At 32.1% G+C, this 12,512-nt stretch overlaps 1 protein-coding gene across 6 annotated transcripts in view; it reads right to left on the reverse strand.

Annotated features, from left to right (window-relative positions):
- Positions 1 to 8,910: 8,910 nt before the first annotated feature.
- CARF (calcium responsive transcription factor) overlaps positions 8,911 to 12,512 on the reverse strand; it is a 52,244-nt gene continuing 48,642 nt past the window's right edge. For all 6 annotated transcript variants that reach the window (XM_074299005.1, XM_074299006.1, XM_074299007.1 and 3 more), the window contains one exon: positions 8,911 to 10,268. In XM_074299005.1, the coding sequence (XP_074155106.1) occupies positions 10,177 to 10,268 (92 nt within the window). In that variant the 3' untranslated portion in view covers positions 8,911 to 10,176. The remainder of the gene's footprint in view (positions 10,269 to 12,512) is intronic.

Here is a 12,512-nt window from a genome sequence, read left to right on the forward strand (position 1 = left end):
AGTCTTGCTGATTCTGTTCATTTCACTTAGAATCAGTTCTTGGAAGTCTCTTCAGGTCTCTGAAATCATCCTGCTGATCATTTCCTATAAAACAATAATATTCCATTACATTCATATACCATAACTTATTCAGCCATTCTCCAGTTGATGGGCATCCACTCTGCTTTCAGCTCTTTGTCATAAAAAGGGCTGCTACAAACATTTTTGCACATGTGGGTCCTTTTCCCTCTTTTATGATCTCTTTGGGATATAGACACAGTAGAAACACAGCTGGATCAAAGGGCACACACAGTTTGATAGTCCATGGGGCATAGATCCAAATTGCTCTACAGAATGGTTGGGTCAGTTTACAACTCCACCAACAATGTATTAGTGTACCAGTGGGAAGGGGTTTTTTAGAGGAAGGTATTACACTCAAGGAAAAGTAAAAGATTGAAAAAATGGTTGGGGAAATTATGTATGTGTAAGTGGAGATTTTTTTACAAGACTTAACTAGGAGTATGTGATACAGTGACCATTACCTAAATTAAAAATCAGAGATTCTCAATATTAAAAAAAGGCAAAAAAGGGATTTATTATACTCTCTCTCTCTTTCTCTTTCTCTCTCTCTAGAGCATTTCCTAAAAGACAAGGTGTCAGGAGTGTAAAGCACAAACTGCAAAACACAAGTTTAATTACACCTTAAATGCAGAAGCCCCCAACCTCTTCTCCTATTGTCTGAGGGACTCCAGACTTACATTCTAAGCATGGAACTCTATCCTAGAAACAAAAGGATAAACAATAAACACTTAATTCAAATTTCCCTAGAGAACTCCTATACAAGCAGATATTCTTGGATGAGAAAATTCTTACCTGAAACCCCAAAGCCATCATCACCACTTGTAAAATGAATATTTAAGTGCTAATTAAGAGATGGGGGCAGAGGTACAGAAGGGGAAATGTTCATCCTAAACAATTGAACATCTGAAGGTTTTAACTATAACACAACTTGTCAAGTCACAATAGGGCACTCAGTTTATCCCATTCAGGAGCATGCTTATAGACTTGAACCATGAAAAAACTTGCTGGTTTTTCAGAGAACCTTCTTGTTTTTTACTTTCTCACATTGGATAATTTGTATTTTATATAACATATACGAATTATAATAAATAGAGGTTTATATTTTATAGTAGCATAATTGAGAACTGGAAAACCAGTGAAATGGAGAACTATAGAAATAGAAAACTAAAAACCCTTGCTTCTACCCACCAAAGGTATGTTTATATGGACAGGTAATGTTGAGTTTGTCATACAAGAGCATTAGTACTTTCAATAAAAGGGAGAAAAACTGACATCCCACTTCTTAAATAAAAAATTAGTGCAAGGAGTCTTTTTTTTGCTGTCCAAATTACAGTACTGCACCAAAGCAATTAGGCTTTATTGTTGACAAATGTGCATAATAAAGCCTGGAATGTGGACTAAATAGGTGGAGTACACAGACCTTCCCTGGCTGAACTTTGGTCCCGGTTCAAATTCATTTACAGTAAGCCTGATAGGATCTAGATAGGTAACAAGTATAAGTAGATAGATAAATAAAGCATTCTTAAGAGCTTAATACTTGCCAAGAAAATAAAGTAGTTATCTTTAACATGCAGATGACTGATCTATATTCCAGATGTAAAAGTCAAAAGGACAGATTTAATTTCAGTCTGGAGCACTCTTGGCCAGCTTCTGTTATCTTTTAGTGATAGCTATGACTTGATAGAAATCTGCCACCTTTATCTGGACAGGTTCAGGCCACTAACCTCTACGTGACTTAAAGCCCAGAAAAGTAGAAGCCTGCTGGACCAGGAGTCAGGAAGATTCTTAGTTCTAGGTTAGTTTCAGTTTCCTTGTCTGTAAAACTGGGGTGAATAAGAATGAGAATAACAATTTCCAGGTTGTTGTGAGGATCAAATATAATATTTCTGTAAGGCACTTAGCACAGGGCTAGGTAGATAGTAGGTGCTTTATAAATGTTAGCTATCCCTATTATTATTAATACTATTGGACTAGATTATTAAGAGCAGACCCAGCCAAGACATTGTCATGCTCAGTGAGAAGCAGGTCCAGCAAGCCCAGTGGAACAATCAGTTCATCAGGGGTAACACAGTCATCAAGGACCAGGCCTAAGAATATCACCAATAAATATCACCAACAAGTACAGGTAAATCTGGAAATAGATGAAAGATAAATCGTTAATTCATTTTTTTATGAAAGCTTTTTATTTATAAAACATATGCATAGGTAATTTTTCAGCATTGACCCTTGCAAAACCTTTTGTTCCAAATTTTCCCCTCCTTACCCCAATCCCCTCTCCTAGTTGGCAGGTAGTCCAATACATGTTAGATATGGTAAAACAAATGTTAAATCCAATATGTGTATACACATATATACAGTTACCTTGCTGCACAAGAAAAATCAGATCAAGAAGAAAGAAAAAAACTGAGAAAGAAAACAAAATACAAGCAAATAACAATTAGAAAGTGTGTTGTGGTCCACATTAATTTTCTATAATTCTCTCTCTGGGTGTAGGTGACTCTCTTCATTACTGAATAATTGGAACTGGTTTGAATCATCTCATTATTGAAGAGAGCCACATCTGTCAGAATTGATCGTAATATAGTCTTGTTGTTGATGTGTATAATGATCTCCTGGTTCCGCTCATTTCACTTAGCATCAGTTCATGTAAGTCTCTCCAAGCCTCTCTGGATTCATCCTGCTGGTTGTTTCTTACAGAATAATATCCCATAACATTCATATACCATAATTTACTCAGCCATTTTCCATGGGCATCCATTGAGTTTCCAGATTCTAGCCACTAGCCACAAACATTTTTGCACATACAGGCCTCTGTCCCTTCTTTAATATCTCTTTGGGATATAAACTCAATAGTAACACTGCTGGATCAAAGGGTATGTACAGTTGATAACTTTTTGAGTATAGTTCCAAACTTCTTTCCAGAATGGGTTGGATGTGTTCACAGTTCCACCAACAATGTATCAGTGTCCCAGTTTTCCATATTCCCTCTAACATTTGTCTTTATCTTTTCCTGTCATCTTAGCCAATCTGAGAAGTGTGTAGTGGTATCTCAGAGTTGTCTTAATTTGCATTTCTCTGATCAATAGTGATTTGAAGGACCTTTTCATATGACTAGAAATAGTTTCATCATCTGCAAATTGTCTGTTCATATCCTTTGACCATTTATCAATTAGAGAATAGCTTGATTTCTTATAGAGTCAATTCTCTCTATATTTTGGAGATTCCATCCCCTCAGTTTAACTGAGAAAAAAAGAACCTTTAAGTGGAGCCTGTATGCCTATCATTTTCAGTTGGTGTTGATCCACGGAGAACCTTGTACCTAGTGTAGGTATTCTAGGGAACCCACATGTGAAAAGGATGTGCAAATAGGTATAATAGTACCAATTTGATGGAAGTCTATAGAAATGAAATTCTCATTTTCTTCTGTAAGTCCTTCTACAGAACCTCCACAAACTCCTTAAATGATAAGAGCATTGATTGATTTCATTGAGTTATTATCTGCATTGCTAGGTGGCAGTGCATTTATAATATTCATTCCATCATCATGCATTATAACTCATCTTGGGAAATTTTGTCTTATTCAGAAATTTTGTCTTATTCATATATATATATATATATATATATATATATATATATATACATAAAATCAAAAAGGAAAGTATACTTTGTCACTCTAGTTGTAAGCTAGAATTCTTATGAATCCAGGGACATTTGTTTGGTCTTTTCTCTCAAAAAGGAAGGCAATAATGATCTCATTCCCTAAAAGACTCCAGAGAAGCTCTTAGAAGTCACTGGCAGTATTCCTGGCTGAGAGTTTTATTCATTTTTTTGTTAAGCATGGCGATCTAGATTTAGTGAAAGGTGACCTGACAATGGAAAAGGCCTATAAAATCTATTTTATTGACAGTTTTTTTTTTTTTACACCATTTACATTTCTTCCTGCATCCCTCTCCTTTTTTAAATCAGAGAGCCATCCCACATAAAAGGATTTTTTAAAGAAAAAAAAAAAAGAGAAAAAATAGTGGAGTTAATTGGTAGATTACACATATATGCAAAAGTTGAAAATACATGCAATGTTCCATATTCATGTACCTCCTATCACTGCAAATGGGGAAAAATGTCTTCCCAAATCTTTTTTTTGGGGTCAGGCTTTTTGCAATAACCCTTTAAAGAAAGTGTTCTGTGGTTCTTTCCAATTGTTTAATTACATATATGTATCTATAAATATATGCATACATATGTATGTGGAGAGGCAGAGACAGAGCATATGTTAGTTTTTTTTGGCTCTGCTTAATTTACTTTACATCAATTTATGTAAATCTTCTCATGCTTCTTTGAATTCATCATAGTTATTGTTTTATAGCATAATAACATTATAATTATGTATTGGAATTTATTTAGTTATTTCTCAAACAATGAACATCTACTTTATCTCTAATTAGTAGCTAACACAAAAAGTATTGCTATAAAAATCATGTATGTGGGAACTTTTTTTTTTTAATCAATAACCTTGGGATAGAATCTGCATCAAAGTGTATAAACATTTTAATTACTTTATTTGCATAGTTCCAAAATTATTTCCAAAAGTTACGCTAATTCACAGCTTCAGCAACATTAGAATGGTGCACTACAAAAGGTATATTTTTGTTCTGTTATTTATCCATTTATAATTTATGAATCAAATTTTCACCTAATTCATTTTCCCAGAGGACTTTATTGAATTATGCCTCTTGTACTTTATCTTATAGGTATTTATTATTATTATTATCAAAGACCAGATTATTTTGACTTTCAGTTCAATGACTTTTTTTTCCTATTTAGTCCTATATAGTTTTAATAGTTATACCATGATTTGCAATATGGTAGTACAAGTTTCTGCTTTTTCTTATTAGAGTTGCTGATAAATTTTTTAACACACAGCTTTCTGAGAAAAACAAACCAAAACACTATAGGGCATACTTTTACATTTAATTTGCATTATTCACATTTTATCCATCAACACAACATACCAAACCTTGTAGAGTTTGCCGATTTCTGAAGTGTAAATGTTCACAGTGAAAATTAAACAATTAAATTTAACAATAGGTTCTCCCAAGTTTATAAAGTTGGCTCCAGCAAAACCTTGCTTCTCTTCATTTCCCAATAATTACCTTTGAAATTTTAATGCAATTTTTTCTTTCTCATAGATGTTCTATTGTCTAATTTTTTGAAATAGCCCCATTTGAATTTTGATTGATTTTACATTTCATCTACAAATTACTTTTCCCAAATCTTTTCTTGTGTTACAAACAGATATCGACCATTTAAAGCACACCATTTTTCTCCTCAATTATTTATTCTCCCTTTAGTTCTATGGTAACTATGGTAACTCACAATAAAAAGAAAAATGGCACTTAGTCCAGTGCAATCTCTTGTTTATTATCAGAAAGACAGTGATAGAAAAGTAGAAAAGAAGTAGAGAATGTTAAGAATACACATCTTCTGAGACTATCTGTCAACATTAACTTAGTATAGCAAACTCTTTGTTCAATAACCAATAAACTGACTTACAATTAGAACTGAACTTCATTTATGTTGATATTTTCACACAAATGAAACCAGGAGGCAAGAGGAACTTGCAGTTAAATGAAATGATTGCTCATGTAGTCTCATGAAGAAATAAAGAATTTGGTAGAGTTGTTTTATAATGCATCCAAAGGCAACAAGATTTATATTTCATGGTATACTTAGTCACTAATTTTGAAGTCCCTTGGAAGAACATAAAGAAAAAAACGCCACTGTGAGCAAAGAAGTTTATATGGGATGACCTACTGGCTGATCTTCCTGCCTCATTTCTTCTTACTCCAGTCCATCCTCTAATGGATCATCATCAACTTAATCTTCATAAAGTACAGATCAGATCTCATTTTCCCCCTATTCAAATTCCAGTGGTTCTTTTTCTTCAGTGAGTTTATGTACCTCTTTTTTCATTTGACCAATTAAGTACAGCCTGAATATGTAGGGGTATACCTAATGCCAAATCTGTTGGTCCTTCAAAGCTCCTAAGGCCCAATTCTGACCATAGCAGGAGGGGAAGTCAAGGCAGAGGCACTCTCTTCCAACCCAAAACAAATTCTTTTCAGGGATTTAGCTGGAAAACTGTCTCCTAGCTTGCTGCTCATTCACATTTGCCAGTTCCAGAATTGGTTTGATATTTTACTGAGGACCCACAGGTTGTGAACAGATTAGGGTCAGAATTAGGAACAGTGATTAAAAGTTGCACTGATGAAAACTTTAATTCAATGTAAAGAAAAATTTACAATGAGAGCTATCCAAAAGTAGAATGGACTGTTTGAGAACTAGTGCATTCCATATCACTATAAATTTTCAAGTGGTAACTGGATGACTTTTTTTTGAGGGACATGTTAGAGGGAATTCCTGACCAGATCCAGGTGGGACTGGGTGACCTCTGAAATCTCTTCCAATTCTGAAAGTTCGTGATTTTCTACTCAAGTGAAAACAATGTGGTCCCTTCTGGCACTACCGTTTAGTTACCATGACTGAAATTGTTAATAATCATAAACATCAGAGTCTATCATTGAAGGCTTCTGGACCTTAAATTAATCTGGCATATCTGATGGTAGAACAAAGACTTCTATCCCTTCTGAGAATGACAGCAAACTTAGAGTGAATACAATAAAGAAAAAGGAAAGAATTAAAGAAGAAATAGGCAAATTTAGCAGACTTATTTACAAATGATCCTTTCCACATCTTTAAAAGAATTCTTTTAAATGCCAATGTTTGTTATTATAACAAGGCTAGTTATAACTAGTTATGCTTAATTAAGCACTTTCAGATTCCAAATAGATGTTTCACTATCAAAGTAGTTAGGTAACAAGATGTTTATTTTATAGCATCAAAATAAACAAAAAGCACCTCAATCTCCAAGAGAAATATAAAAATTTTTATAACAAGTTTCTTTCTTTTTTTTTTCTTTTCTTTTTTTTTTTAAAAAAGGCTCTTTTTGGTTTGTTGAAAAAAATTACATTATAACAAGAACACTATACATTGTTACAGTAAATATACACTTTATCTCTTTTTAAACTTTATACAAGTTATAAACATTTTTCATATCCACATGATTAAGCATGTCTCTATAATATATAAAGAGAAAACGTGGATTTGTTTATTTTAATACTAAAACTTGTCAAGACTAAAACAAGGGACCCGTGTTTTTTATCACTTTTCTGCATTTTAGTCAACAGTTTTTAGATGCATAAGCCTTTTGTTTTGAAGATACTCATTGCCTTTATGGGAAACTGACATTGAGAGAAATTGTAGTTGTTTAAAACTGATTTGCAGTGGGACTTGAAATAAATTTGGTGGCTTGGAATATGAAAAGAATAATTTTAATTAGTCAGTATTTCAGAAATTTGCCCAAATGTCAATTCTAAATCTTTACCTGCTTATTTAAATGCATAACCCCACTACCTGGGTCCACCTTATATATTACATACAAGAGAACATGTAAAAGTTTGCTATATAGAAACTAGGAGAATGCCAATTGTGTGGTTATAGAAAATGTTATACCATTATGACAAATTCAACACATGCCTTAAAACAAATCTAAGACAAAATATGTAAACACTTAAAAAAAAATTAACAAAAGCCTAGGCACCTTCAAAGACAACACTGATATAACCTGAGCATGCACTTGGGAGAACAAAGAATATTAAGTTTATAGAACTTATTTGGTAGTTACTTTTGGAAGAACTACTCAGTGAAAGACCCAGATGAAAATAACTGATATTTCCAGTATCTATCTATAAGACTGAAAGAAATGTAAAATCAAGGATTTAAGCATTCTTTTACGTTTGTTTTTAGGATATACTGTTGCTTTTTGTTATAATAAAAAGCAGAGATGAAAAGAATATTTGTACAAAAATCTCTTCTCATTAAGAGTTAAGTTTTATTATATTCTCTAACATCTCTTTAGCATAAGGTAACAGAACAAGATATGCTTCTTAATTATCATTTCACTAACCAATTCAATAACTAAAGGGAAAGAAAAATCTCTAAAAGAAACAGTGAAAATGTCAAATTAATAATTTCAGTAAGGCTGAGATTTACTATTTGAAATTTTAAGGAACAGTAATAAAACACTAATGTGAGAGGCAGCAATGGAAAGTAAAAGTTTTTTTGTCTCTATATCCCTAAATTTGAAATATAGACAACTTAACAAATTCACTCATTGGTTTTAGGCAAGATATCCACAAACTTCAGTAGAAATTTAAATTTAAGGCAAATTATCAGTGGACTTAACCAAAAAAAAGATCAAATATAACACAGACTTAACATAATTTGATCTAGCAGAGCTGGAGCCACTATGAATGCCCACATTCAATATTTTCATTCCTCAGGAAAGAAAACTTTTCTTACTAAAAAGTTTTAGACTTAACCAAAAATTAAACTTTATATTAAATAATACCAAAAGTATAAAATATATAAAGCAAAAATATTTATAATTAAGATATAGTTTCCATTCTTTATCCACGTGGAATGAAAGAACTCTCCAAATATAGACAGATACTAAAATAATTGAAATTAAGGAAGAGAATCCTTCATGACTTTGCCTAATCATTTTAGAAAAACAAAAAGTAGTCAAAATATTAACATCAAACATCATTTTGCATTGTCTACATGAAAATTCTGGATCTTTAATATCTAACACTGATGAATCCTTCTGTATAACTTTTTAAATAAAAAAAATTTAAGTAAGATGAATTCTTGACACTATTCTTGACTTTTCTGGCTTAGCAATATACCTGAAAACAGGGGCTTGTATTGAAAATGCTACTATGATACTTGGCATTTAAAGTTAATATTAATAATTTAATTAGTAGATGCAATAGATCAATACATTTTACTACTATAAATAACAATAAATTTTATGCATAAATACTTTTAATGGAAATACATTAGTTCTAAATGCCAGTCAATCCATGAAGAATTTTGTTTGGCATGGGAAAAAATGTAAATACATGCCCATTTTGTTTTTCAATGTAATAAAAAAAAATCCTCTGAGATCAGTTTAAAAAGGTTTATAAATAGCCTGTAACCTCTGGGAACCCTTCTGTGTTCTCAAAAGTTCTCTAATTCCATTGATGGTAGTGTTTTAACTATGAAGATAGTATTAATCTATGCTACATGTACTTCTATTGCTTTTTTGTATAATTCAAGTTACTTAAGGATATAGGATTTTCTGTACTTAGAATATTCTAAGTATCTTTCTGAAAATTATTAATTAACAAGCTCTTTTTAACTGGAAGTGCAAAAAGTTAAAGGGAAATAGCTGAAATAAAGCCACATTTCACCAGAAATGACTATGGGTATTAGTAATCATATTATAAAAACCGTTGTGTTTTTTTCCCAAGTGAAATAGATTGTAACCCTAGAGAAAATAATTTATTGTGTTAAAAATGATTTTAACAAACGATACCCATCACATATCATATTTTTTAATAAGCTTTCATGTATCATCCATGTTTTCTTTAACCTTGGAATGTCTAGCTTGTATTCAATCTCTTCATTAAGTACTTTTTCCCAAAGGAAAAAGGATCTGCTTATGAAAGCCATTTTTTTTTTCTTTTAGCAGTTTAAGCCCTAGCATCTTGTTTCTAAAAATTTAAATAGGAAAAAGGAAAAAAGCCTGCTTTATGACTAATGCATGTAAGAGCATGTTTTTGTCAGCTATGAAGCACCAGAATCAGATAAGACTTTCTGCAAGATGAGTAAGAGAAATATTTACATTGGCACCAAACCCTTGCAAATCATTCATTTTAGCTTACTTTTTGAAATACTGGTTAAATCAGATAATTTTGAAATAGCAAATCTACCCAAAACTGAGAAGAGAAACTCTTTTATAAGGTAACATAATGACTCTGAATTGGCACAAATCATTATCAGTTTTGTGTGAAAACATCCATTAGAACTCATCTATAACATACTCTTTATAATACCACTATGAAGAATGGCACCATTTTGACACTACTTTCATTTCCAAGACAGATGAATTCTTCAAAATTGTAAGTATTAAAAAGGCTTAAGAAAGTTAAACTATGGATGAGGTATTTCTGTTCAAATATTATCTGCTTGCTCAGATAACGCTGTTTCGCTGGGCTCTTCTTTAACTTGATTCACAGAAATAGGACCTTGTAGATTTTCTTCAACTTTAAAAACAAACAAAATCAGATATTAAGGTTTTAACAATGATAAGAACTTTAGAACTATATATTTTTAGAAGCCAAGCATGACAAGTTTAAAATATAACACAGTTAAGTTAAACTCTAAATTGTATATCTGAGGATGTAACAATTTTGTGCTTTATAATATTCATGTTACTCTTTGTGTGTGAAAAAAATTTATTGCTTGAGCATAACTAACAACAAAAAAAGGAGAGGGGAATGTGGACAAAACCATAAAGTTATTCTTCTCTAAATGTCTTCTATGAATAACCAGCTCATTAAATTTTAAAAAATCATAATAAATAGCATTTTTCAAATAGATGGTTGAAATTAGTTAAATTAGTTTTGGAAGATAGAATACAACTAAATATTTATGTAAATAAAAGGCAACAAAATTCACTTTTTTAAAAAGGAAATTCCAGATTTTTTTAGGAACATATGCAACAAATACTTATATGTGCCACCATTACAGCAACCTTTAATTAAACAGATTTCCATGCTTGTGTAGTTAAAAGTTGAATGAAATTGTCTCTTGATTAAGAAATTCTGATATTTATCCTAATTTGGAAAAAGAAAGTTACATCTTTAAATTAATTAATTAATTATTTTTTTTCTCAGGCAAGTGGGGTTAACTTGCCCAGCATCACACAGCTAGGAAGTGTTAAGTGTCTGAGATCATATTTGAACTCAGGTCATCCTGACTTCAGGGCTGGTGCTCTATCCATTGAACCACCTAGCTGCCCCTTTCAAGAATGTTTTAATTTGATATCTGCAGTATTCATTTCTTCTATTTACCAGAAAAATGAAGGGTTTCAGTATGTGTAATTTCCAACCTTAAACTGATTTCAAAGTAGTTGAAACCAAATAAATCTAAATCTAGTCTATGCCAGCAGCACTACTGAAAATTGAAAAGTAGGAGATCTGAGATGAAATCTTCATCTCTCTCTGGGACATCAATTTTTTTCAGATGATAAAAAGAACAGAGATTAAAGCAACCATATAGTTCTTGAAAGGGAAGTTGTATGTAGTAAATGCATATTCTCCCGCCCCCAAGCATCCATCATCAGCTGTCAACTCTTACTATTCTTCAGTGAAATATAAGAAAGATGTTTTTAATCAGCTAGATAGTATTTAAAACATTTCAGTTAGTGTTTTTTTTAATTAATGTTTTCTGAAGGAAATTACCAGACTTAATAGTCTGAATAAAAAGAAGTGATACAGTAAGGTTAGATAATTGTAATTATCAGTTCTAAAAATATATATCTTATGTTGTCTGTGACTGAGTTAACTTGGTTAGAGCATAATCTAGAGCTGAGGCTGTCAGCTGGGAATCTGTCAAATGTGTGCCACTGACTACTGGGGAGAGTGGACCATAATGTGAAGACCTCATACAAGTTCACTACCATTGCTGAACATTGAAGGTTCATGACCTAAGGACAATCAACAGTGTTACCCATGTATATCTAGGAAGCACATCAATGTTTAATTTAAAAAACTCATTACTAGAAATGTAATTTTTAAAAATGATTCTCACTTTAAGTTTCTGACAAATGTAATTACATTTCCAGTTATTTCTTTGGAGATACTTTATTCTCCCATTAGAATGGAAGATTCTTGAAACTAGTAGCTCAGTTACTTGGTGGATATAGCACTGGATCTGGGGTCAAGAAATCTTGATCTGGGGAAAATGATAGCACCTACCTCCCAAGGTTGTTGGAGGATAAACTGAAATATCTGTAATATTTGAAAAGGTTCTGCAAACCCTAATGTACCATAGAAATGCTGGCTATTATTAGAAACCAGGACTTTTTCACTCTTGTCTTTGAATCCCTAATCAGTGCTTAGACCAAAGCCAGGATTATCCTAAACTTTTAGTGAATGCTTGTTGATGGAATCAACTTCTATATTGTAGTCACTTACATTGATATAACTCATCATTCTAATGTATCCTTCCTGATAAATTGTTTCCATATGAATGACATGTTGAATGTCTTATACCTATACTCTTCCTTCCTTTTTTCCTATGAATTCACTGTGACCCACCCACTAATTTTTCTTGTTTATAAAATGTTACATTGTTCTTTATTTTCCTTACTAATGTTCTATTCCTTCAAGATATGCCTATTATCTTTAGTTGCAGCAGCTGAATCTGGTGTCTTTTTTAGAGAAGAAAAATTTACACACATGCAACAATCCTAAAACAAAAACACCAGAGACAGCAGTACCTTC

The sequence above is a fragment of the Sminthopsis crassicaudata genome, chromosome 3 (assembly GCF_048593235.1).
Source record: "Sminthopsis crassicaudata isolate SCR6 chromosome 3, ASM4859323v1, whole genome shotgun sequence".
In the NCBI taxonomy this organism is placed as follows: domain Eukaryota; kingdom Metazoa; phylum Chordata; class Mammalia; order Dasyuromorphia; family Dasyuridae; genus Sminthopsis; species Sminthopsis crassicaudata.